Source organism: Hyaena hyaena, unplaced genomic scaffold, assembly GCF_003009895.1.
Source record: "Hyaena hyaena isolate Hyena2069 unplaced genomic scaffold, ASM300989v1 scaffold_98, whole genome shotgun sequence".
NCBI lineage: Eukaryota > Metazoa > Chordata > Mammalia > Carnivora > Hyaenidae > Hyaena > Hyaena hyaena.
In genome coordinates, this window is record NW_024080730.1 from 2470003 (window position 1) to 2494668 (window position 24666).

General features: G+C 54.0%; 1 protein-coding gene across 2 annotated transcripts in view; it reads left to right on the forward strand.

Annotated features, from left to right (window-relative positions):
* Positions 1-16383, forward strand: part of PPFIA1 (PTPRF interacting protein alpha 1) — a 90653-nt gene extending 74270 nt beyond the window's left edge. Inside the window, exons 22-29 of one of the 2 annotated variants that reach the window (XM_039235388.1) lie at positions 22-84; positions 5941-6116; positions 6218-6315; positions 8937-9112; positions 9864-9932; positions 11590-11755; positions 13938-14008; positions 15013-16383. In XM_039235388.1, coding sequence (XP_039091319.1) covers positions 22-84; positions 5941-6116; positions 6218-6315; positions 8937-9112; positions 9864-9932; positions 11590-11755; positions 13938-13996 — 807 coding nt within the window. In that variant the 3' untranslated portion in view covers positions 13997-14008; positions 15013-16383. The remainder of the gene's footprint in view (positions 1-21; positions 85-5940; positions 6117-6217; positions 6316-8936; positions 9113-9863; positions 9933-11589; positions 11756-13937; positions 14009-15012) is intronic. The other variant, XM_039235389.1, reaches the window with a different exon arrangement.
* The last annotated feature ends 8283 nt before the right edge of the window (positions 16384-24666 follow it).

A 24666-nucleotide genomic window follows, 5' to 3' on the forward strand; every position in this document is an offset into this window, starting at 1 on the left:
TTGTCACTGGGGTCGCCCCAGACCACAGGAAATGTCTGGTTAACGCACGAAGAGATGGAAACGCTCACGGCCACGCCACAAACGGTCAGTCACAGCCCCAAGCCTGTCCTCCCTCAGTGCCCCTCCCCCCCACCCCCAAGAGCGGCACGTGTCTGGGCTTTTCTGTGGGAACAAGAATGCCATTTCACCTGAAATTGTTCCAATAAGTACTTCCTTTAGGTGTTAGTTAAATGTGTGAAGCAGAATGCTATTGTAGGCCTCTTCCCTGGGATGGAACATTGATAGGCGAGCTCTGCTTAGAGTAGATCGAACGCCCGTCTACTTCAGGACAGACCTCGGTTTGCGCTCGGTCTTCATATTCTGGCCCTAGTTTCCTCCTTTTATGGCCGTGCCTGCCGTGGGGAGTCGGCTCCTTGCATGAGACGTTGGAGTTGGTGGTTTTGCATGAGTTTTGCATGACGCTTGGGCCTTCTCCCCGCCCCCGCCCCGTCACCCCGCGCCTCCCGGCGGAGCTGACCTGCTTGCATGGCCGGGCTCACCGATACTAATAGTTGTGTTCTTTTGCATTCCTAACCTCGTAACACCAGGAGGAGGAGGAGGGAAGCTGGGCTCAGGTTGGAGACTCTCTATAATATACCCTTCACTGTATGTACAGCAGCAAAAGAGCTGGAGTGTGAAAGCTTGTAATTGACTTTTCTTGACATTTTTAACATCTTACTGTTTATGCAGAGCGCGGTCGGTGATGGGAAGCGTTAGAGCAGAGCTTAGGGTTGAAAGTGCGTCTCATGGACAATTTTGAACCTTTCTCGTGGCCACCACGTTGGTTAATGCTGCTTGACACACATGACTTTGATCAGCCAGCGGCTGTCCTACACTGCGCCCGGGATCGTGGGACCGTGGATGGCAGTCCCCGGTGGGGTAACTCTTGTCCCAGGGCGTGCTGACCGCACATGCTCTGATAAGCGTCCGGCCCAAGAGGGGCCCAGGGTTGTTCCTCCGTCTGCGCATCTTGTGTCACTGTGCCATCCTGCTGCCGTGTCCGGTGAGAGGCTTTCCGACTCCCGGGATTATCGGAAGTCAGGCCTCTCCTTGCAAATCGTACATGTGAATTTTCAGCTTCCGGGTTCCTCAGGCTCCCAGAAAGCTCTGTCACGAGTGTTCTGCAGCCTTGCTTGGGGACAGCTTGATTAAAAACCAGGGGCCTCCTGCACGGATTCCAGCACCTTGCTGCCTGGAGTGCCATTAGGGTGTGGTGCCAGATCCAGGCTGCGGGGCGCGGCCAGGCGGTCCTTCCCGAGGCTCTTCCTAGTGGGGGCACCTTCACGGGTCTCCAAGGGCTAAAAAGAACTCCTCTTCAATCTGGATTTTCCTCATTTCCAGTTGATGGTTGAAACACCTGTTTTTCCCTATTTGTACTCTTAAAATGAAGCCAGTGTTATCCCTTTTTAATTTTTACTTTTAAAGTTTTTTTTTTATATTTATTTTTGAGAGAGAGAGTCCAGGGCAGGGCAGAGAGAGCAAGGGAAACAGATAATCCGAAGCAGGCCCTGCACTGACCACAGCCTGATGTGGGGGGCTCGAACTCATGAACTGTGAGATCAGGACCTGAGCCAAAGTCGATCACTTAACCGACTGAGCCCCCCAGGCGCCCCTATCACTTTTTTAAAAAGCAAAAGAGGGGGCACCTGGGTGGCTCGATCTGTTAAGCATCCAACCTTGGCTCATCAGGTCCTGATCTCACAGCTCATGAGTTCAAGCCCTGCATCAGAGCTCAGAGCCTGGAGCTGCTTCGGATTCTGAGTCTCCCTCTCTCTCTGCCCCTCCCCAACTTTCTCTCTCTCTCTCTCTCTTTCTCAACAATGAATAAGCGTTAAAAATTTTTTTAAAGTAGTAAAAAAAATAAAAAGCACAAGAGGCAAGTGACTATAACATTCCATGAGCTCCCTCTCCAGCCCTTTGCTTGCAGCACTCCGTGCCACCGCCCTAATAACTATCGTTCATCTCGTGGCCTGCTCACGTGGCCTTTACACGGCCAATAAGGACCACCAGTGAATTTAAAGGGGTGCATTTCGTAATTGCTTAAGTATCAATGTGTTCCGCACCAAGAAGAGCTCTGGTAGCACCTCAGCATGAAATCTCCTAATCGCGGCGTGACGTGCAAATTATATGAGCTGAACGTTTACTCTCTGCAGTGGAAACGTAAACAGGGATCAGCCGCGCGAGTGTCACCAGAATTAGCCCATGCTGAGGCCTCGCGTGAGCGAGCACGGTTTTCACTCCTTCCGTCTTCTAGACGAGAGGAGACCCAGCGGTGTCCTGCTCTCTGTGCAGCTGCCGCCTGCTGCCGAGGGCGGGAGTCGTAGAGCGCCCTCCCCGGGCTCGTGCCTGGCGCCGGGCCCCTGAGGCACGGGGGCGTCCAAGCCACGCTGGGGGCCTCGGCAAGGAGACTCCTGGGGCTGGTCAAGCCCTCGATGCCTCCGTTCAGCGAGTGGCATCCGCGAGCCGTCCGTGCAGACCGAGCTGCCTGCTGGTGCCGCCTGCCATCGCCGCGCGTGTTGTACAGATTGCCTTCGTGGCCCCCTCAGTGCTGGAGGAACAGCCTGTGCGGTGGCGCCCGTGCAGCCCAAGTGTTCTCTGACCGTGAGAGACCCCCGCTGTGTGCTTCTTCAGAAGGCTGTGACGGCCGCCCCGGGGGTGCGGGTCTCCCTGGCTCTGAGCCTGGGTCCTCCGGGAGCTTGCGTCGTGGGTCGCTTAACAAGTGGGACCAGAGGACGTAATGAGTAAACGCCATTAAGGAGGGGCTCTGCTCCCGTGGGACTGTTTAGAAAGTTCTCTGCGTTCTGTGTCCATTTAAGAATATATAAGCAGGGGGTAAGCAGGGGTCCCCCGGGGGGGTTCAGTTGGTTAAGCGTCTGACTTTGGCTCAGGTCATGATCTTGCAGTCCGTGGGTTTGAGCCCTGCGTCGGGCTCTGGGCTGACAGCTCGGAGCCTGGAGCCTGCTTCGGATTCTGCGTCTCCCTCTCTCCCTGCCCCTCCCCCACTCGCTCTCTGTCTGTGTCTCTCAAAATAAAAATAAAAGACATTAAAAAAAAGAATATATGAACAGAGGCAAGAAAGCAGTGATGGATATTCACACTCTGTCAAGTCTGTGATACTGAGAGTGAGGCTGGAAAGAGTGAAAAAACATGAACATGGTGACAGTTTCCCAAAAACATTTGATGCTTTTCTCACTCGTGGTTCTTCAGAGAAAGTAGAGAAATGGTTCTTCCCTATTGAATTTGAGCCTTTTTGTTGAAATCGACTCGTTCCTTCTGTAGCTTGTTTGGTGTGACAGATAGATGACAGGTTGTATTTTCAGGAGGGAACATGGCACTGGTTGAGAGTTAATATTTCCCAGGGCTCTGTAAGGGAACGACAGCGCCTGCGCCTGTAGCTTAGCCTTCCTGGACTGAGGAAATCCAGTTCCTGTGTTTGATGTGTGTGCATGTGCTGGCGTTGTGCTTACTGCTTTCTCATGGCACAAGTCGTGCACATTTTCTGTCAGATTTATCCCAAAGGATTTCATAGTTTTTGATGACGTTGTACATGGTATTTTTAAAACTCTCCATTTCCAACTCATTTTTAGTAGTTAGGAATACGAGTCACTTTAGTTCCGATAGCTCTTCTATATTCATCTTCGATGTTGATAATCAAGTCATCTGCAAATAAGGATGGTTTTATTTCTTTTCCCACCCAGGCTTTTGAATTCTTTTTCTTGCCTTATCGCAGTGGCTGGGAGTTCTGGTGCAGTATTGAATGAAAGTGGTGGGAGCAGACATCCTTAACTTTGTTTCTGATTTTAGGGAAAGTGCATTCAGTTTTGTACCACTAGTGTGCGTTCAGCTCCACATTTTTTTTGTAGAAGCCCTTTATCAGGTCAAGGCAGCTATCTTTTCCATTTCTAGATTGCTGAGATTTCCGTAAATGAATGATTTGGTCACACAGCTTTCCCACCTCTCTGTGGGTTTTTCTTTTCAGTACACTGAGACGGCGAACTTCCTTGATTTCCAAACATTGGCCCAAGCTGTGTTCCTGGGATAAACTCCACTTGCCCTAATGTCATATTTATTTAACTTACCACTGATTGGATTTGTTTTGTTAATGACGTTTGCATCTCTGTCTATGAATGATATTTATCGGTTTATAGTTTTATTTATAATTTGTCTGGTTTTGATAACAGGATAATGCTGCTCTTTTAGAATGAGCTAGGTATTTCTTCTTCACTTTTTTGTAATTTATGTAGAATCAGTAGTTTTCATAGATGTTTGGTAGAGATCAACAGCAAAGGCATTTAAGGTAGAGAGGTGCGTGTGTGCGCGTGCGTGAGTGTCTGTGGGTTATAGCTGCAAATTCAAAGTCAGGTATAGGTTACCTACTTCTGACAGAGTGGCTTTCATAGATTGTGTTTCAAGAAATTTGCCTGGCTTATCCAGGTTGCTGGCAGCTGTCTGCAGTTTTCCTTTAAAACAGCTGTCTGTAGGGTCTGTACTGATGCCCCTCTCTTTCATTCTTGATGTTGGTAATTTATATCTTTCTCCTTAATCACTCTGGTAGGGATCAGTCCATTTTATTGATGTTTATGAAAACCCAGCTTTTACTTTCATCATTTTATTTTCTATTATTTTTCTGGTTTCTGTTTCATTGATTTTTGCTCTTTTTATTTTCCTCCTTCTGCTTGCTGTGGATTTCATTTGTTCTTCTTTTTCAAGTTTTTTAAGGTAGAATCTTACGTTATTGATTTGCAACCTTCAGCTATAACGTAAGTACTTAATATGGCAAATTTCTCACAGTTAGTGCAGTGTCCCACAATTTATGAATATATTGTGTGTGTACTTCCTTCATTATTTTTTAAAGATTTTATTGTAAGCAATCTCTACACTCAGCATGGGTCTTGAACCCATGACCCTGAGACTGAGAGTTGCGCCCTCCTCTGGCCAAGCCAGCCAGGTGCCCCTTGTATGTTCACTTTCATGCAATTCAAAATACTTTCCCGTTTCCTTTGTGATTTCTTCTTTGACACCTGGGTCATTTAGGAGTGTCGAGAGTTGTCTAGATGTCTTTTCATTATTATTTTCTGATTTAATTCTGTCGAGGTCGGGGCCATAAACTTGGTATGATTTCCATCTCTTTAAATACGTGCAGCTGTGTCTGTGTTGGGGAACATCCGTGTGCACAGTGGGGGCCTCACGACAGCCAGGTCGGGCAAGGTGACGGTGCTGCTCAGGGCTTCTTCGTCCTTGTGAGCCTGTCCTTGCGAGCCTGTCCTTGCGAGCCTGTCCTTGCGGCGTCTGCTCAGTCAGCCACTCAGCCACGGGGCGGGGCGCGGGGGGAGGGGGAGGAGGGGGGTCTTCTGACCTCTCAACTCTTCTCTCGGTCTTACTGGGTTCATCTCTTCTTTTAAGTCTGTTTGTATTCACTTTTTAAAACTCATTTTGAAATTGACAGATATTTTATTAAGGAAATACAGAAAACAAAGTGTTACAAATAAAATTAAAGGCAGAGCTATCTTTAATGAGTAGAGTTGGGTTGATCCTTCAAACTTGTTCATGAGTCGTGATCATTCTTTGTTATATTATTACGTATGAAAACCATTTCAGAAAGATAATGTGTAATCAGTTACAGTTTTAATGTGGTTTGGTGAATAGATTATATTTATAGGCACAAATGAGTCCTAGGTTTTTAATGGTATAATTTCTTTTGTGTAAAACTTTACTAGCAAATTTAAGAGTTAGTAAATAGGAGATCAAATTATCTTGAAATTATAAAGAACAGTGTTATTGGGTTAGCCTTTGAGAATATGTAACAGATTAAAAAGTCAGTTTAAAGGTCATTTAGATGACCCTTGCGATGTCTTCCATGGCTTTTTTTCCTGAACCGATGTGCTTAATTATTGCAACCAGACGCTGGCGTACGGGGACATGAACCACGAGTGGATCGGCAATGAGTGGCTGCCCAGCCTGGGTCTGGCGCAGTACCGCAGCTACTTCATGGAGTGCCTGGTGGACGCGCGCATGCTCGACCACCTGACCAAGAAGGACCTGCGGGGGCAGCTGAAGATGGTGGACAGCTTCCACAGGTGTGCGGCTGCGCCCCGGCCCGCGGGATCGGCCACAGGATGTTTGACCCCCCGCCACAGCTTCTGAGCTTTTGTTTCCATTTTTGTTTTTTTGGTAATAGAAACAGTTTCCAGTGCGGAATTATGTGCCTGCGGAGGTTGAATTACGACCGGAAAGAGCTAGAGAGAAAGAGAGAAGAAAGCCAGAGCGAAGTAAAAGGCGAGTGCATGACATTTCATTCACGCAGCGCATTAACAGCGTGATTTCCGTCATTTCCGACTTTGTAAAAAAAACTGAGGCAAGGCTTTGAGTGGAGAACCGTGGTCTGGCATCATACACAGGAGGGAACGTGGTCCTTTTCTGTGGCCAGAGACCCTGTGCCCGTTTCCTTGTGCTTAACGTCAGCGTGTAGGGTCAGGGTCTCCAGGGAAAGGTTTTTCCTGTGACCTTAGACGGTTCCTCTTACAAGGATACACGCCCTCTTTTGCCCAGAAAGGCCGCTGCACACCGTTGGGGGGGGGGCTTCTCGGTGTGAGTGTGACAGGCACTGGCCTGGCTGCCTCTCCAGGGACTTGAGGGCCCGCAGGAGAGGAGCGTGGTTCTCCCCCTGCCGAGGAGGGGACGGTGCGCCGTCAGCATGGCGCCTGGGCCCTGCACACCGGGTGGGAGCCTCTTCTGTGGGTGCAGGGAGCAGGCGGAGGCTTTTCAGGTAGGAGGCCGGCCCCCGGGGGGGCTGTATGAGGCCGTGGCGCTCAGCCGGGACACAGCAGCCCGCAGGCCGCCTCTAACTGAGCGAGTGGAGTAGTCTGTTTTGCAATAAGCCGTTTACGATTGAGCTCAAAGTAAAACCTGCCCAAGTTTTCAGTATAAAGAGATCACCGAGAATGGTGCTAGCGGCCAAGACTTACTGACCAACTCGAGGCACAGAGGTTAATATATTTAGTCCTTACCACAGTCCTGCCTGGGAGTGCTGTGTACATCCCTCTTTTTTACTAAGAAACAGAGATAAAAGTGTGGTTGAGGAAGGGGCACCTGGGGGCTCAGTCGGTTGAACATCCAGCTCTTGGTTTCAGCTCAGGTCATGATCTCATGGTTCGTGGCTTTAAGCCCTGTGTCACGCTCTGCGCTGACGGTGGGGAGCCTGCTTGGGATTCTGTCTCTCCCCCGCTTCCTCTGCCTCTCCCCCACGTGCTCATGTTCTTGCTTTCTCGTTCTCTCTCTCTCTCTCAAAAATAAATAAATAAACTTAGGGGCACCTGGGTGGCTTAGTTGGTTAAGAGTCCGACTTCAGCTGAGGATATAATCTCATGATTTGTGGGTTTGAGCCCTACATCAGGCTCTGTGGGGACTGATGGGTGTAGGGGGGAGAGGGGTGACGGGCATGGAGGAAGCCACTTGTGGGGATGAGCACTGGGTGTTATATGGAAACCAACTTGACAATAAATTATTTGTAAAAAATAAATAAATAAATTTTAAAAAATAAAAATATCTGCAATTAAAAATAAATAAGCCTCTTAAAAAAATGGCTGGAGGGGCCTGGGTGGTTCAGTTCGTCGGGCATCTGACTTCGGCTCAGGCTGTGATCTTGCAGTTCACCAGTTCGAGCCCCGTGTCGGGCTCGGTGCTGACAGCCTGGAGCCTGGAGCTGCTTCCGGTTCTGTGTCCTGCTCTCTCTCTTCCCTGTGGATTAAGTGTCTTGCCCTCGCTCTCTCTCAAGAATAAATAAACATTAAAAAAAAAAAAAAGGGGGCTGGGGAGATGGGCCATTTGAAGGGTAGTCTAGCCATGACTGAGTTAGTGTGAATCACAAGGAAAATCATAAGCCAATATTTGTAATATACATACTGCATATACATAATTATATGTAAGATATAAATGCAGTGACGATCTGTAAGTATTTTATATGTGTCCATGTGTGTACATCTGTCCTTTTACCTAGAAAAGGACCTTGGAAATGAAATAAGTAAAAGTGTTTCATTTATTTTGTACTTCCATTTTAAATCTTTACACAGTTGACAGAAGCAGTCTGAAAGTAAACAGTGATCATCTAGTGACTTTTAGATCTCTCTTAATGCAAATGTAGTAATTTATTACTTTGCATCAACGTGAGGTCTCCCCTCACAGTGTCTAATATGCTGGAGAGTATCTTCAAGTTTCTCTGGTTTTATTTATTTTCTTTTTTAATTTTTTTTTAACGTTTATTCAGTTTTGAGAGAGACAGAGCATGAGCGCAGAAGGGGCAGAGAGAGAGGGAGACACAGAATCGGAAGCAGCTCCAGGCTCTGAGCTGTCAGCACAGAGCCCAACATGGGGCTCTAACCCATGAACCACGGGATCATGACCTGAGCCGAAGTCGGACGCTCAATTGACTGAGCCCCCCAGGTGCCCCAAGTTTCTCTGGTTTTAAAATGAGTCAACAAAACGGGCTTTTCGATTGTAACCGAGAGGTTTGCATTGAATCGACATGGTGCCAAAACATCTGATGGTAGCAGGGTTTCGAGGAGACCTGCCGTCCGTAGATGAAGCACATCGGTGCCTCGTGTGCCCTTCCAGCTCCCGGGGCCGGGGCCCTGCTCATGCCCTGTTCTCTGGAAAGTCCGTGTGCACGAGAACTTCCTCGCCCTGGGGTTTCCTTGAGGAGTGAGTGCCGATGGGACAGTTTCCGTCAGGCAGGCGAGGGGCCGGGCCGGTGGCATGTGAGGGCAGCAGGGGCCCCCCTGCACCCGTGCGGGTTGGGTCTGGGGTCAGGACCCGGAGGCTCACGGCGCTGCGTCACAGGGGCGTGTGTGGCGGAGAGAGCCCTCTGGGCCGCCTTGACCCCTGATGTTTGCTGTCTGCAGACGTGCTGGTTTGGAGCAACGACCGAGTGATTCGCTGGGTGCTGTCGATCGGCCTTAAAGAATATGCCAACAACCTCGTGGAGAGCGGCGTCCACGGCGCGCTGGTGGCCTTAGATGAGACCTTCGACTTCAACGCCCTGGCGCTTCTGCTGCAGATCCCGACCCAGAACACACAGGTGACGCCGCCCCGGCCGCCACCCCCGCCGCTCTCCTGCCCAAGCCCTGCGCCTGTCCTGAGCGAGGCAGCGCAGGCTACACCGCACGCTAGTCCTCTCTCCTCGAGCGGCCCGGGGTCTGGGCACTGCCTGTTCCCCCTGCACGCGCCCGTGAGGGTGCCCAGCATTCAGCTCTTGGGTGGAGAGGGAGCCGCTCTCACTTGCCGGTGCCGGGTGGAAGCTTTGCCAGTTTCCCTGTGTGGTTCTCGTCGGCTCGGGGGCTCACAGTTCTTCTTCCACAGACACGGTCCCACCCTCAGCCCCCCACGGGCCGCACCCATGCGGCACCCTTGTTTAATTTCCCACAGAGCGTGGAACCCCCCCACCCCCACCCCGAAGGCCCATTACTGGGGGCCGCTTGGGGGACTTAGTCGGTTAAGCGCCCGACTCTTGGTTTCGGCTCAGGTCACCATCTCACAGTTCATGGGTTCAAGCCCCACATCGGGCTCCGTGCTGACAGTGTGGAGTCTGCTTGGGATTCGCTCTCTCTCTCTCTCTCAGCCCCTCCCACAAATAAAGCCCATTAATGATCTCCACATTAAAATCCCTGATTTAAAATCCACTATTAGGATTCAAGGCATTGAATTGAAAAACCCTTAGGGGTTTTTTTGTTTTGTTTTGTTTGTTTTTTTTAAAGTCTTGGTGTAAAAACAATGGCTATCCGCTAACATCCTTTAAGTTGACATAATTTTGGGGGTGTTTATGATTTCAGGCTCGTGCCGTCTTGGAAAGGGAGTTTAACAACCTTTTGGTCATGGGGACTGACAGAAGGTTCGATGAAGTAAGTTTTCAGCCTAATGATGTCTAAACTTGCGTTAACTGTAAATTATTATATTTGGGGACGCCTGGCTGGCTCCATTGGAGGAGCACACGACTCCTAATCTCAGGTTTGTGAGTTCGAGCCCTGTGTTGGGTGTAAAGACTATTGAAAAGTAAAATCTTTAAAAATAAAAATAAACGTAGATTGCTTTATTTGTTGGAGCTGTGTGCCAGATAATTCTTCCAAATGTGGAAATAATTTTACTTTATAAGTTAAGCTTTGCTCTCAATTTATTAACAAATGAGCTGTTGGGGGCCCTGGGTGGTTCAGTCTGTTAAGTATCTGACTGTGGGTTTTGGCTCAGGTCATGATCTCACAATTCATGAGTCTGAGCCCTGCATCAGGCTCTGTGCTGACAGGGCAGAGCCTGCCTGGGATTCTCTCTCCTTCTCTCTCTGCCCCTCCCCCACTCACATTGTTTCTCTTTCAAAAATAAATACATAAAACTCTAAAAAATTTTAAAAAACAAATGAGTTGTTGAGAAACCAATATTTTCACAGTAATCGGGGGTTTGTTTTTTAATTTTGGCTATTTAACTTCTGATATTCTTCAGAAATATTTTTTACATCATAATACATCGGCTACAGCCTGGGGATCGAGTCTGTAAGTTGTGTTTTGGGGCAGCCGGACATCTCACTGCAATCCAGGGCCCTGTGCTCTGGGGGAATGTTTCAGTGGCTTATTTAAAAACACATGAAATGTGGGGCACCTGGGTGGCTCAGTCGGTTCAGGTCATGATCTCGCAGTTTGTGGACTCGAGCCCCACGTTGGGCTCTGTGCTGACAGCTCAGAGCCTGGAGCTGCTTCGGATTCTGTGTCTCCCTCTCTCTCTGCCCCTCCCCTGCTCATGCTCAGTCTCTCTCTGCATCAAAAATAAATATAAACATTAGGGGCACCTGGGTGGCTCAATTGGTTGAGCGTCCGACTTCAGCTCAGGTCATGATCTCACGGTTTGTGGGTTTGAGCCCCACATCGGGCTCTGTGCTGACAGCTCAGAGCCTTGAGCCTGTTTCAGAGTCTGTATCTCCCTCTCTTCCTGATCCTCCCCTGCTCACACTGTCTTCCTCTCTCTCTCTCTCAGAAATAAAACATTTTAAAAAAATGAGTAAGTAAATATAAACATTAAAAAAATTTTTTAACACATGAACTGTTACTTTCTCCTTACACAAAACCGGGACTGATTTACTTCCGCACCACTGCTTATGACTCTTCGTGGCCGTAAGGACGCTTGCCTGTGATGAGAATAGGCCACGTGAAAGGGCGCTGCAGGCCTGGCCCTCCGTGCGGCACTGTCCGCAGCGCGAAGACGGTTTTGAAGACAAAAACATGATATCTTGTCTAACAGGAAGGTGATTTCACGTAGACAGAGGAGCAGGCCCAGGACTGTCCTGACTTGTGCCCGGTCAGGGTCCTGGTACAGGTGTGGCCCTGCCTCCCTTCGCCCCCTGGCGCTCCCATCTGGCCAGGGGGCCCGCTGGCCATCAGGAATGGCTGTGGTAGATAAATACGTGGAAACACAATTGAGAGACGAGGTCATCTTAAAGAGCTGGTGACTTGACTATAGATTTTTGTCTTTTATCTTACAGTCAGTCTTGTTTTCTGTCATTTACTTTCCCAGGATGATGATAAGAGCTTCAGGAGGGCGCCTTCTTGGAGAAAAAAATTCAGACCGAAGGACGTTCGCGGCTTAGCCGCTGGGTCGGCAGAGACTCTCCCGGCGAACTTCCGGGTCACTTCCTCTCTGTCCCCGCCCTCCGTGCAGCCAAAGAAGATGCAGCTGGACGGTACGTGATGGGCCACGCTACCCCAGCCCCTTGGCAGTGGCCTGGGCGGCTCTCTGGCCGGGATGCTAACAGTGGCGGAGAATGGCCGACTTACCCCGTGACCTGCGCTCGGGTGCTGTGGCGCGTGCCCGGGCTTCCGTGCGCTAAGGTTACTCCTAACATCTGCTTGTCGGAGTTTAACACTGTTGTAGATTTTCTTAACGTTCCTGTCCGGTTGGGTATTAGCTTATTCTTCCAACGAATAAAACTCAGCCTCGGGGGCGTCTGCAGAGCGTTGGACCAGCACCCACACGACACAGCTGTACGGCTGTGTGCGAGGGCGCGCTCTCATGAGATGGCGGCACGGTGGCTTTCTCGCCGCATCCCCCAGCCCTAGGGCGGCCCCCCACACGGAGGAGTGTCGGGAGCACACAGTCCCCACCTCCGTCCCTGTGCTCCTCGTCCGTGTGCCCACACGTCATCAGAAGCCGGCTGGAAGGAGGAGGGGGAGCCTGGGCTGTCCTCACAGGGCGTGGCCCGGCCAGGAACACAGCTGCTGTGTAGTCATTGGGTCAGGCCCGTGATCAGCCCATGAGCACCCCTCTGCTCTGTGGCCGCCGCTGGTGACGAGTCGAGTGGTCTGCAGAGGGACCTCTCGGCTCTGATCGTGTCCCACTCGGTGACAGGATGGGGAGCCAAATGCCTGGGTTGGAATCCCGCTCTGCCACTCGGGGGGTGCGTGGCCTCGGGCCCCTGGCCTCAGTGTCCCCATCTGCGGAGTGGAGCCCTGCTGGCATCTTCCTCATTGATTGGCTGTGACGGCTCTGGGAGTCCCTCGGGGGGAAGCTCTTGGACAGGGTCGGCGTGTCCTGCGGGCCGCTGCCGAGCTGGGCCTGGCACAGACGGCGCGCTCGCCCTCGATGGACCCGGGGGACTGTAGGGGGGACGTGGTTGTGGTCGCTGCAGCGTTCTGCTCCTGGTGCTGACTGCCCGGGGCTTTGTGAGGGTCGCAGCCGCCCGCCTCTGCCTCTGCACAAAGCCGGGGATGGCAACTCAAGTTGGGCCTTTACTGAGCTTTGTGTGAAGGCTGCCGACAGGGCAGCGTTTCCATTAAAAAGGCTGCATCTCTTTGCCAGACTTCCGTAATAGGCGTCACGAGGGAAAAGCCCAACTTCTTAAAAAGTAGCATTTTCCTCATGGAGCCTGTAGGTAGTTTTTACAAGTAGTCACTGTGACTTAGCCTCCACTCGTTGCCTGGCCTGGCTGCTCTCCGATGTCCCCGTAGCTCTGTTACCCTGTCTGTCTTCAAATTCAGGTTTTCCGGGTTAAGCGTTAACGGTGATGTTTGGATTAGAGATCGGGTGAATTAAACAGAACTTGAGAAAAAGGTGCGGGGGGGGGGGGTTCTGCACCCTCGGGTGGTAGAGAGGCGGCAGGCTGGCATGGGGGGGAGGGGCTTCTCAAAGAAGAGGGGGGGCTGCAGTGGGTCTCCCGGGACCTCTGTGGTGGGGCCCATCCGGGTGGCCCGCGGCCATGGCAGCTCGCTGTCCAGAGTCGCAGCCAGAGGGTGACACACCGTGGCCCGCGGTGACGCCAAGCCCGGGACCGGGGGCAGCGTGGTCGCTGCAGAGGCGGGAGAACGTTGTGAGCCGTGCGGGGCACTTGTTGAGGAGAACGGAACCCTCTGTCCTCACGCTGTTTCCAGCAGGAACCGAGGCCGGGCCTCGGTGTCGCTAAGGGGCCCCGCACCCCCTCCCGGGGAGGGCAAGACCGTCCCTTAGACTCGGAGAGCGGGCTCTCTGGACTCTGCCTGCCCTCAGCCCTCAGCGGGCCGCTGGCGCTCACTGGCGCGTTCCCTGCACAGTCCCCTAGCAGACAGGATCCTTGGGCTGAGGGAAAAGTCCGAAAAAGTCTAGAACTCTAGAGGGTGTAAGGAGAAGCGAGTTACTGCATTAGGAGTGGTCATGTGTGCGGATGGACACGGCGTAACTGTTTTCATGTCGCCTGTCGCCCCGTCGCTATTGTAGAGGGACCCCCACGGGGACCCCCCGGGCTGCTCCGGGGTGGGGAGAACCCCACTCGGAAGTCCCCTGGGCGCTGCTGCGTGGGAGAACGCGCGTGTGTGTACTTGTGCCCTCGTGTGTCGTTTTGAGACTAACCGCACGCTGTGTTTGCACGCCGCCCCTCGTGCTGGCCGGAGCAGGCAGCGTATCAGGACCGCAGAGGCTGGATTCGGCCACAGTCAGGACTTACTCCTGCTGACGCCCCCTGTTGGTGAGTAGAGGGCACTGTCCACGCAGGCCGCAGCCGGGCACCGCGTCCTGTCCGCGCAGTGTCCGCGGGCGCAGGGAGAGCCCACGCAGGCTCACTAGGGCCTCTCTGCACCCGCTAAGAGGATTCTGGTGTTTGTGTGCTTACACTTAACATAAAGAGGTTGGCGTGTCCTCAGGTTTTCAGGGGAAATCGTATTTCCACTCTTTCCTTAAAATAATTTTGGCGGAAGTGTCTGCTAATGTCTTTTTGGGGTGGGACGCAGGGTTGTGGTCAGATTAGAGGACAGCTTTGCCCGCCTCCGAGCTGACCACCCTGACCCCCGCCGTGGTTCCGGGGTGCACGGCACTCGCCTCTGCCTGCCCTGGGGGAGCTCCCAGGTCAGCGGGTGCAGTCCTTCTCAAAGGACACAGGCCGCAGCGGATTCACTGCCGTCATCACCTGAATGGCACCGAGAGCCTCTCAGTTGAGAGATTGGTTTTTAGATGGTACTGCCTCCCCCCCCCCCAGGGGCCGAGTGTGTACTCTCGGGGGTTTCGGGTGGGGGCCCAGGAGCCCAGCCTGCTTCTCCTTGCCCTGGGGGCCTGGGGGGGGGGGGCGGCTTTGTGCTGCTCTACCTCTGTTTTCCTGGCTCAGCCAGAATATTTGATTGGCGGGGGCGTCTGGCTGGCCCAGTGGGTGCAGCCTACGGCCCTCAATTCTGGGGTAGTGAGTTTGAGCCCCACGTTGGGTGTGGAGGTTACTTAACATCTTTAAAAAAAAACTAAAACATATTTGATTGGTTTAACTTTTTAATTGGTAACTTTTAGTCACATGCCAGAATGAAGTCAAAGAATTTGCCTCGATTATGCAGATTATGCAGAGTGCTTCATGTTTTCTCTAAATTCGCCAAGTGCTTAAGCCACGAACGGGGTGGGTGGGGGCGGGGGTGGGGCCCCACTGGGGGCCCTGGAAGGTGCTGTTCGGGCTGCTGTCTTAAGACTGATTCTTTGGCTTTTCTTTTCCAGTTTACCCGCACTACTTCTACCGCTGACCCTGCGGCACCCTGACTCCGCCGGGGGCTACGTCTTAAAATCCAACGGAGTCTTTAATCTGTCAATACTTGTTATATGGACCCTGAGATATTTTATTACAGAGTTTTTAATTAGTGAAAAATTCATGAATACCATAGAGAAAATATTTTAGAATTTAATGTTTCTTATATTTATGTAAACTTATGACTTCATTTATATAGTTACTTACTTTTTCATGTATAGCCGGGCTATAAATATCCTTTTAAATCAATTCACGTTCTTATATCTAATTTTAGTCTTTCGAATGAATGTACTGTAATGCTTGTATGTATAAATCCTATGAACAAATATAGGGCTTTTGTAAATTATGCATTTATTGTAATTATCATTGTTTAATTTTTTATTAATAAACCCTGACAGAGAAAAGGATTTTACCGCATCTGTAAAATCATCGTGACCCAGCGTGCATCAGCCTTTACAAACGTCACCCAGCTCTACAACAATCATCTTGAAATAATCAGACTTAATCTTGAGCAATTGTTGTTGTATTTTAATGACTGACCTTAATGACACTTTTTCTAGCAAGAAATGCTTCATTCTGCAGTGTGAACAGATTAACAATGTCTGGTGTTAAATATCAGCTGATAAAACTTGGAAGGGTTATCGGAACACTATGAAAATGTCCTCGGACCGGGGACGCCTTTCACAGCCTTGTCCCTGGGGGCTGGGGCGGCCTGCCTGGAGTGACCCACAGAACCCCGGAGCCGAGGACCCCGAAAGCCCAGGCTCCCCCGCCCCTGCTCCCTGGCACCAGAACTCTCAGAGGACCAATCAGGAAGCAGTGGGCTCCCACCGCGGGGCTGGGTGCTGCGTGCGCGCCCAGGAGGAGGCCGCCTAAGATTCTGGAAATAATGTAGTGCAACTCTAATAAAGGCCTTACTGTTCTTATGTAAATCATCTTTTTACATTTGTTTGTAAACATGTTTAAAGAGTGGACCCCAGAGTCCATTTGTAGATTTTGATGAGACAGCCGTTTGGGGCTCCCGGAGGAGCGAGTGTAACTGTACCTTTTTGCGGCGTATTAAACAGCCAGCAGGAAGTGTGCTCAGATCGCCGTGCATTATTTATTGTGCAGCCGGTGCAGGGGTGGACACGTCATGTCTTCTTACATTTGGTTTTAATTTACTTGTATGATTCACTGTTTCCGCTCTGTTTTTCTATTAATCTTTTGTGAACTTCCTGATTGTGTAACAAAGTATGTACAGTCTACTTTTGAACTGTTTTTATCACAGTATTATTTATTGCTGTCTTTCAATACAGTTCCGAGGCGTTTTCCACTGCCAATAAAGAATACTGAGAAAAGCCGTCGTTGCCTTGGGAAGTGGCTGCCGTGGTTTTCTCTCGGGCTCAGGGCCACGGAGGCACATCTGCCACGCGGACGCTCGCGTGTGGAAACCAGCTGGGAGGCCGCCACCGCTGGACGGTGGAAGTAGAGGACAGGGGTGTCCTCCGGAGGAGGCCAGGCTCGTGTCTGAGGGGAAGCGGCCCCGGAAGATCAGGGAGGCCGGAGGCCCAGGCGACAGGCTGGTCCCTGTGACTCGCCCACGGCCGGGCCGGCGGGACAGGCGGGTGCGCCTGCGTGTCCGCTCTCTCCCCGCTCTGCTTCCTTCCTCCGTGTGCGCTTTCCTGCCCTGCGGCTGTCCCCCCACGGTCACAGGACGGTGCTCAGGCCCGTGTCCTCTCCCATCGTCTCCGGCCCTGGGAACCCGCCAGGCCGCGTCTCCCGTAGCTCAGACCCCGTCCTGAGCCCGGTGCCAGTCGGTGCGGCAGAGGGAGGCGCGCCTGCGCTGGCGGCCGGCAGCCCACACAGGCCACCGCAGGCGGCTCGGCCACCCGGGGCCCAGTCCCTCCCCGCCGCGGGCCGTGTGGGGCGGGCACCGCTGAAGGTCGCTGGGTTTGACCGCCCGCCGGCGCCCACCGGCCACTCCTGTGCACGAGCCGTGGCTTCTGTAAGTGGAGGAACACGCTACGGCGCCTTTCCGTCCGGGCGTGGGTCGGTCGTTCTGTGCCTTCCTGCCAGAACCTGTGCGGACGGACCGTTACTCTCTGCACGTCCTGGGCCTCAGCGTTAGTGAGATTTGAAACAACGGAGGCTTCCTTGCTCTGTAAACTAACACTCCGTTTTGCCCGACGGAAGCCAGGCGGGCCCGGCATCTGCAGGTTTCTGGAAACAGACCAGCTCACCACGGGTTCAGCAGGCACCGGCGAAGCCCGGCCTCTGAGAACACGCGATGGCCACACGTGGCTGTGCGCCCCCCACCGCAGCGGCCGGGGCTGGCGGGTGCCCCCGGGTGCCCCCCACACCCCGGGCTCCTGCGCCCGCGCCTAACCCCTCCTCGGCCCCTCTACCCTCGCCACTGCGGCCCTTCGGTCCGCCTCGTGGCTCACAGCCCGTGTTCTTACGGTAATTGCGGCCTCGCGGGTCGCTCCTGGCCTTCTGCCCGCCTCCCGGGAGGGGCCTGTCCCCGCGTCCTCCACACGGGGGGGAGGGGCGACGGCCTCGCTGAGGCGTCTCTCTGGATCTCAGACTCCGCCTTCTCGTCCCTTCCGTCGCTTGCCTCCAGGGGGGACCGAGTGGCCGGCGGTTCTGCCCTCCGTCGTTGTCGCCCTCGCGCCTCGGGCCTGCCGGCCGAGCCCCGCTGTGAGCTTCCCTGCCCCCCCCCCCACCCCGAGCCCAGGGTCGTCTCGTCCGACCGCCTTTCCAAAGAAGTCACGTGCACACGGTCCAGAGATTTGGACTCAGATGCGCCCGCGGGGGCTCCCCGCGCCCCCCCCGGGGCACCTCTCTTCTGCGGAAGGCCTGCCCGGCGGCCCGGCCCCGGCGGCAGCGGGCGGAGGCCTCGCGGGCCCCACGACGGGCGCCCCGCGCTGGCCGGGAAGAAAGCGGAAGACGGTGTGAATTGTCAGGAGGGCCTCTGGCGCGCGTCAGGTTCACTTCCGGTTGACCTTCGCACTCGAGTGTGGTGCGCGTGCTGGGGGAGGGGGTCTCTGCTTTAGTGGGAGGCGGTTTCGGGGACCCCTGAGAGAGGACCTGCCCTGAGCCGGCACTTGGGGGTGCCGGGGAGACAGTGATGCGACGGCAAACGGGCCCGCCCGCCCGTGAGAGGAAGCAGCGCCCGGCCTGGAGGCCCGGATGCAGCCGGGGGGGGCGCGGTGGAGGCCGGGGGGTAGTGCGGGCCGCGGGGGAGGGGGGGAGGCCTGGGCGGGCCGCGGTGGAGGCCGGGGTGGGGAAGGGGCCGTGGTGGAGGCCGGGGGTGTAGTGGGGGCCGCGGGGGAGGCGGGGGGGAGGGGGCCGCGGGGGAGGGGGGGAGGCCTGGGCGGGCCGCGGTGGAGGCCGGGGTGGGGAAGGGGCCGTGGTGGAGGCCGGGGGTGTAGTGGGGGCCGCGGGGGAGGCGGGGGGGAGGGGGCCGCGGGGGAGGGGGGTGGGGGCTAGGGGGAGGCCGGGGGCGTAGTGGGGGCTGCGGTTGAGGCGGGGGGGGGGCGGAGGCCGCGGAGGAGGCCGCAGGGCAGGGAGGCCCGGGTCCCAGGGCGCCGCTGCCCAGGCCTCGGGCCAATGGGAGCCGTGGGCATGGCGGCCGCGGACAGGTTTCGGGGCGCACCGGGCAGACCCGCACTCGGAGGGCACCCCGGCCCCTCCCGCGCGGCCCGTGGTCGCTGCCCCGCTCACTTGGAGCGTCTTACGTGGCCCGGCCAGCCACCCGCAGAAGCCAACAGAACATTCGTCCGCCGGCGCTGAGGGCGCCCGACAGCGCGGCCTCTGGGCCTCAGCGCCTCGGCTCTGCTTTCAAGCCACGATGCTCAACGAAAATTAGGCCAAAGCAGGTTTCAAACGTTTTAGTTAAAATAAAAGTAATGTAAAGTAATTTAAAAATGTTTAATTAGGGGCCCTGGGTGGCTCAGTCAGTTGAGCCCTACTCTTGATTTTGGCTCAGGTCACGGTCTCCCCGTTCCTGACTCTGAGCCCAGCACCCGGCTCTGCGCCCTCAGCAGGGAGCCTGCTTGGGGTTCTCTCTCCAGCTCCCTCTCCCCTCCCCCGCTCACGTGCCTGCACGTGCTCTCTCTCTCTCAAAATAAACTTTTTAAAAAAATTAGAAAATAAAAAATGTTAAAATTTTTTTTTAATTTTTTTATTAATGTTTTATTTATTTCTGGGAGAGAGAGAGAGACAGCGTGAGCAGGGGAGGGTCAGAGAGAGAGGGAGTCACAGACCGAAACAGGCTCCAGGCTCTGAGCTGCCAGTCAGCACAGAGCCCGACGCGGGGCTCGAACCCACGAACCACGAGATCATGACCCAAGCGAAAGTTGGATGCTTCACCGACTAAGCCACCCAGGCGCCCCAAAATGTTAAAATTTTAAAGCAGTGACTAAGGGATTGCGACATTGCACAACTCAAGAGCTGAAGACATCTTCGGCTCCAATGCCTTATTTTCTTCTTAATTTTTATTTTTATTTTTTTAAAATTTATTCAAAGTTTATTTATTTTGAGAGAGAGAATGTGCATGTGTTTGTGGGCATGCAGGAGGGGCAGAGAGAAGGAGGGAGAGTCCCAAGCAGACTCCGTGCTGTCAGCACAGAGCCCGGTGCAGGGCTTGAACCCACGAACCGTGAGATCATGACCTGAGCCAGTCAGAGCTCAACCGACTGAGCCTCCCGGGTGCCCGTTTTTCATTGTTTGATCAAAGTGACAGCGCGCACATTACTTGAAGAGAAACCGCGCTGCCCCTGCCCTGGCACTTGCCTCCCTCCCTACCCCGTATGGTACTGCTGGGTTCCTCCCTTGCTTCCCTGCTAAGTAACGTGTGCTCAGCATGGGCCTCGGCCCGTCCATTTCCGGATTTACCTGGTGGCATCTCTTTAAGGCCGGGGAGAATTTTAGCATCGTGTCAGCCATGTGGATTGCTACGAGTACCACGGAAAGGGCTTGCGGTGTCACCATATGGCCCCTGTGTTTACACGTGAACACAGGAAGTCTGTCCGGGACTTCTGTGCCCTGGGATAGGACAGGGTATGCATCAAACATTAACTGACCATGTGGGTCGATGCTTATGGAAGATGGGTGATGGATTCATGAAGGCTTACTGTATATCCGACTTCGGCATTTGTGCAGAAGTTTCTAGAATAGAAAATGTTACTGGTTGTTTAGGGATCCCCTCTGTGTGAGAGACGGTCTCAGCCTAGAAGGACCGCTCTCTGGTCCTCACTTGGGGATGTGACCTGGCTGCGGGTCCGGACTTTGAGCTGCGCCCGCAGCGGAAACACGGCTCCTGCCAAAGTCAGCACGCACGCCTCACCCTGCTTTCATGTTTTGATACATGTAAAATCAGGGCACATCCTACAAGCACCGACATCGTAGACTTGCTGAAGTGCGCATGTGACGTCACGGTCGCCATGGGCTGCAGGTGCTTTGCTGCTACAACTGCCATCCAGAGCAGGAGTCTCAGGCCTCCCCCAGAGCCTGGGCCGTCCTCAGTGACCTGGTTGACCAAATGGTTGTGTAGGCCTGATGCTCGGGGACCTCTGAAGTGAGGCCATCGGACGCCAGAGAGAAACCCGCCCCCAGGGGTGCCCGGGTGGCTCACTCGGTTAGCATTCAGGTCTTGGTTTCGGCTCAGGTTTGTGAGTTTGAGCCCAGCATCAGCCTCTGAGCTGACAGCGTGGAGCCTGCTTGGGACTCTCTCCCTCTCTCTCTCTCTCCCCTTCTCTCTCAAATTAATTAATTAAGAAAAAAAAACAGCCCCCAAGTAAGAAGTCCAACCTCCTGAGCCACCGTGCTGGAAGGAAGCACCAGCCAGTCACATGGAGCCCCCCCAAGGTTTCTCCCGGGCTGCTGTCCCCCGCATCTGAGCAGGCCACACGGGGCATCCTGGTCCCCAAAGACAGGATGGGGAGAGGAAATAAGACTCTGTCCCCAACAGTCAGAACCAAAGCCCCAGGCGTATGGCCCCAGTCACTTCCTCCCGGCCATGGCCAGCCATCTGAGCCACCCCAGCCGGGGCTCCTCTGGGAACAAAAATGGGCCGTTGCCCTGTGCCCTGTCCCAACGCCCCCCCCCCCCCCCCCCCCCCCCCCCCCGAAATCGCAGCATGGTAAAAGGGCCGGTTCTTGTTAACTGCTGGGGTGGTTTCTTACGCGGCAACGGATGACGGGAACCGCCGTGTACGGCGCGAGCTGTTACATTTTCTGCCGCCTGGTATTTTGCCTGCTGTCTTTCCCCCCAGAAAACTGGTTTCATAAGCCACCGGAAGACCACCATCTGCTCTGGGCTTTCTTACCTGCTGCATGCAAATCCACCGCACAGCTTAGTGGCGATAACCAGCAATGGCTTCTCCCTGCTCTTGATTTGGGGGTTGCCCCTCGGGGTGGCTCTTCTGCCGGATCTTCTTCCTGGATTCGCTGGACCCCCACGCGGTGGCAGTCACCGGCCGTTAGTGGCGGCTGCAGGCCGGGCCCCCGCGTTCCCGCCCCTGCGGCTCTGCCACACTCCGTAGTGCAGTCTCAGGTTCCCGGAGGGCAAGGCCAGGAGCTAAGGTGTCCCAAGGACTGGACCCTTCACGGTGCATGTAGAACTCACACAGTGTCATTTGTGGCACGTTGTATCGATCAGCACCAGTCACAAGCCCAGCCAAGCATCAAGAGGTCGGAGGAACATACCCCATCCGCCTCTGGACAGGAGGCACGGCTCTGTCACTGTTGCGCACTGTGTGTGTGTGTGTGTGTGTGTGTGCGTGTCCCCAAATTCCTACGCTGAACCTAGCGCCCAACATGATAGTATTTGGTGGCAGGCCCTGTGGGAGGTGCTCAGGTCCCACGGGTGGGGACCTCATGCTCTTGTAAAAGGGACCCCGGAGAGCTCCCTTGCCCCATCTGCCGCGTGAGGACACAGCGGGACGGCGTCCACCTTGACGGGCCGGCTCTCCTCTGACCCCAGTTCAGCAGGCACCTTGATCTTGGACTTCGGGTCTCTAGCACCATGAGGTTTATAAGCCACCTCTCCTGTGCTTTTTTGTCATAGCGACCCAGACGGACCAGGGCGGTCAGGTTAAAAAGAGGCGTGGACACGGGGCCGTGGTGGCTCAGGGCTCCAGCGGTCGGCTGCTTCAGCCACCACACCTGCATCGTCTCAGTGGGTCCTGTCGTCACAGGTGGCCCTGGAACGGGGGCCAGTGAGAGGCGTCACTACGAGGAGGCGTAGATGTGACAACAGAGGCTTCGGTCGGAGCGAGGCGAGGCTTGCAGGCCGCCTTCAGGAGGCCGAAGGGCAGAAGCGGCTCCTTCCCTCGGTGTCCGGGACGCCCAGCGCAGGCCGCACTTGGCTTGGGCCCAGACACTGCTTTCAGACCTCTGGACCCCAGAACTCTAGGAGAAGAAATTGGGGTTGTTTTCTTTTGGTTTTTTTTTGTGTGTGTGTGTTTTTTTTTTAGCTGCTACATTGGTCCTAATTTGCCGCAGCAGCAAGAGGAAACTGACCCACCTCTGGCGCCGTGCCAGCCCACGGGCCGGGCCCGGAACGCGCCGCCCCAACCAGTGAGCAGCCGGTTACACGGCGGCCCCCATTTCTAAGCGAAGCCAAGGGGCAGCCTGTAGCTGGGCATCCATGTGCCCAGTTGGTAGGGAAGAAGGGCAGCAGGGGCTGGGGGGGGGGGGGGGACCGGTCACAGCTCCGGTCTCCGCCACACACTCGGAGGCATTGGGCCTTCGCGGTGGTGCAGGTACCGGGTGCCCTTCCCCCTCAGCCGGCCGCGGTGGCCTTTCCAGTCTTCTTGTAAGGGCCCGGGGAAGGGGGGTGGGGATGAGGGTGGGGGTGAGGGCCCAGCAGGCACGCGGCTTCAGCCCCACTCAGCACTTCGGGCTTCTCTTCGTTTCTGGGCCTGGGAGACGCTCAACGCGTTTCTGCGCAGGGCACCTTTCTGCGTTTCAAATCGACGTTGTATCTGCCGCTGCCAAGTAGCCAGGCGGGCCCTGCCACACGCGCTGCTGCCGGGCGGGCACTGTCCTGAAGCCTTGGTTGTCCTCATCCGGAAGCAGTGATACCGGGTCACGGAGGGGAAGTAGGGAAGGAGCGGCCTTCGAGGGTGGGGAGCGGGGGGAACAGGGAGTGACTGCTAAGGAGCAGGTTTCTTTTGGGGATGAAAATGTTCGAAAATTCTGCTGTGGTCATGGTCGTATCAGCCTGTGACTATACTAAAAACTACGGAATTGCAGCAAAAATATCCTGGGACTTCCTCAAGATAAAGAGCTTCTGCACAGCGAAAGGAAATAATCAGCCCAATGCAAAGGCAGCCTAGAGAATAGAAGATATTTGCAAATGACATATCTGGTGGAGGGTGTTTAAAATACATGAAGAGGGGCACCTGGGGGGCTCAGTCGGTGAAGCCTCCAACTTCAGCTCAGGTCATGATCTCACGGTTCATGAGTTTGAGCCCCACGTCGGGCTCTGTGCTGACAGCTCAGAGCCTGGAGCCTGATTCAGATTCTGTGACTCCCTCTCTCTCTGACCCTCCCCTGCTCACGCTGTCTCTCTCTCTCTCTCTCTCTCTCTCTCTCAGAAATAAATAAAACATTAAAAAATTTTTAAAAATATATGAAGAACTCCTAAGACTCAACACCCCAAAACCAAATAATCCAATTACAAGATGTGCGGAAGACTTGGCCAGGCACATCTCCAAAGCCATACACGTGGCCAACAGACACATGAAAAGATGCTCAACATCACTCATTACCAGGGAAAGACAAGGCAAAGCCACGGTGAGATGTCACCTCACACCTGTCACAATGGCTAAACTCAACAACACAAGAAACAACAGGGGCGGGTGGGAATGCAGACTCGTGCAGCCACTCTGAAAAAACGGTATGGAGGGTCCTCAGAGAGTTAGAAATAGAACTACCCTCTGATCGGGCCCCCTGGGGGGCTCAGTCGGTTAAGCGTCCGATTTCGGCTCAGGTCATGATCTCACGGTTCATGGGTTCGAGCCCCACGTCGGGCTCTGTGCTGACAGCTCGGAGCCTGGAGCTGCTTCGGATTCTGTGTCTCCCTCTCTCTCTCCCTCTCTCTCTCTCTCAGAAATAAATAAAACATTAAAAAAAAAAAAAAGAAAGAACTACCCTCCGATCTAGCAATCATGTTAGTGGGTATTTACCCAAACACACAAAAGCACTAATTCACAGGGATACATACATGCACCCTATGTTTATTGCAGCGCCATATACAATGGCCAAGATATGGAAGCAACTCAGGTGTCCATCGACTGATGGACGTGTTGTATATACAGTGGAATATTATCCAGTCGTAAAAAGAATGAAATCCTGCCATTTTGAACAACGTGGATGGAGATAGAGTGTATTATGCTAAGTGAAATAAGTCAAAGAAAGGCAAATACCATATGATTTCACTCATATGTGGAATTTAAGAAAAAGAAACAAATAAGCAAAGGGGGAAAGAGAGAGAGTGAGACACCAAGAAACAGACCCTTAACTATCGAGAATAAACTGAGGGTTGACAGAGGGAGGTGGGTCAGAGATGGGCTAACTGGGTAAGGGGAGATTAAAGAGGGTACTTGGGATGAGAACTCGGTGTTCTACGTAGGTGAT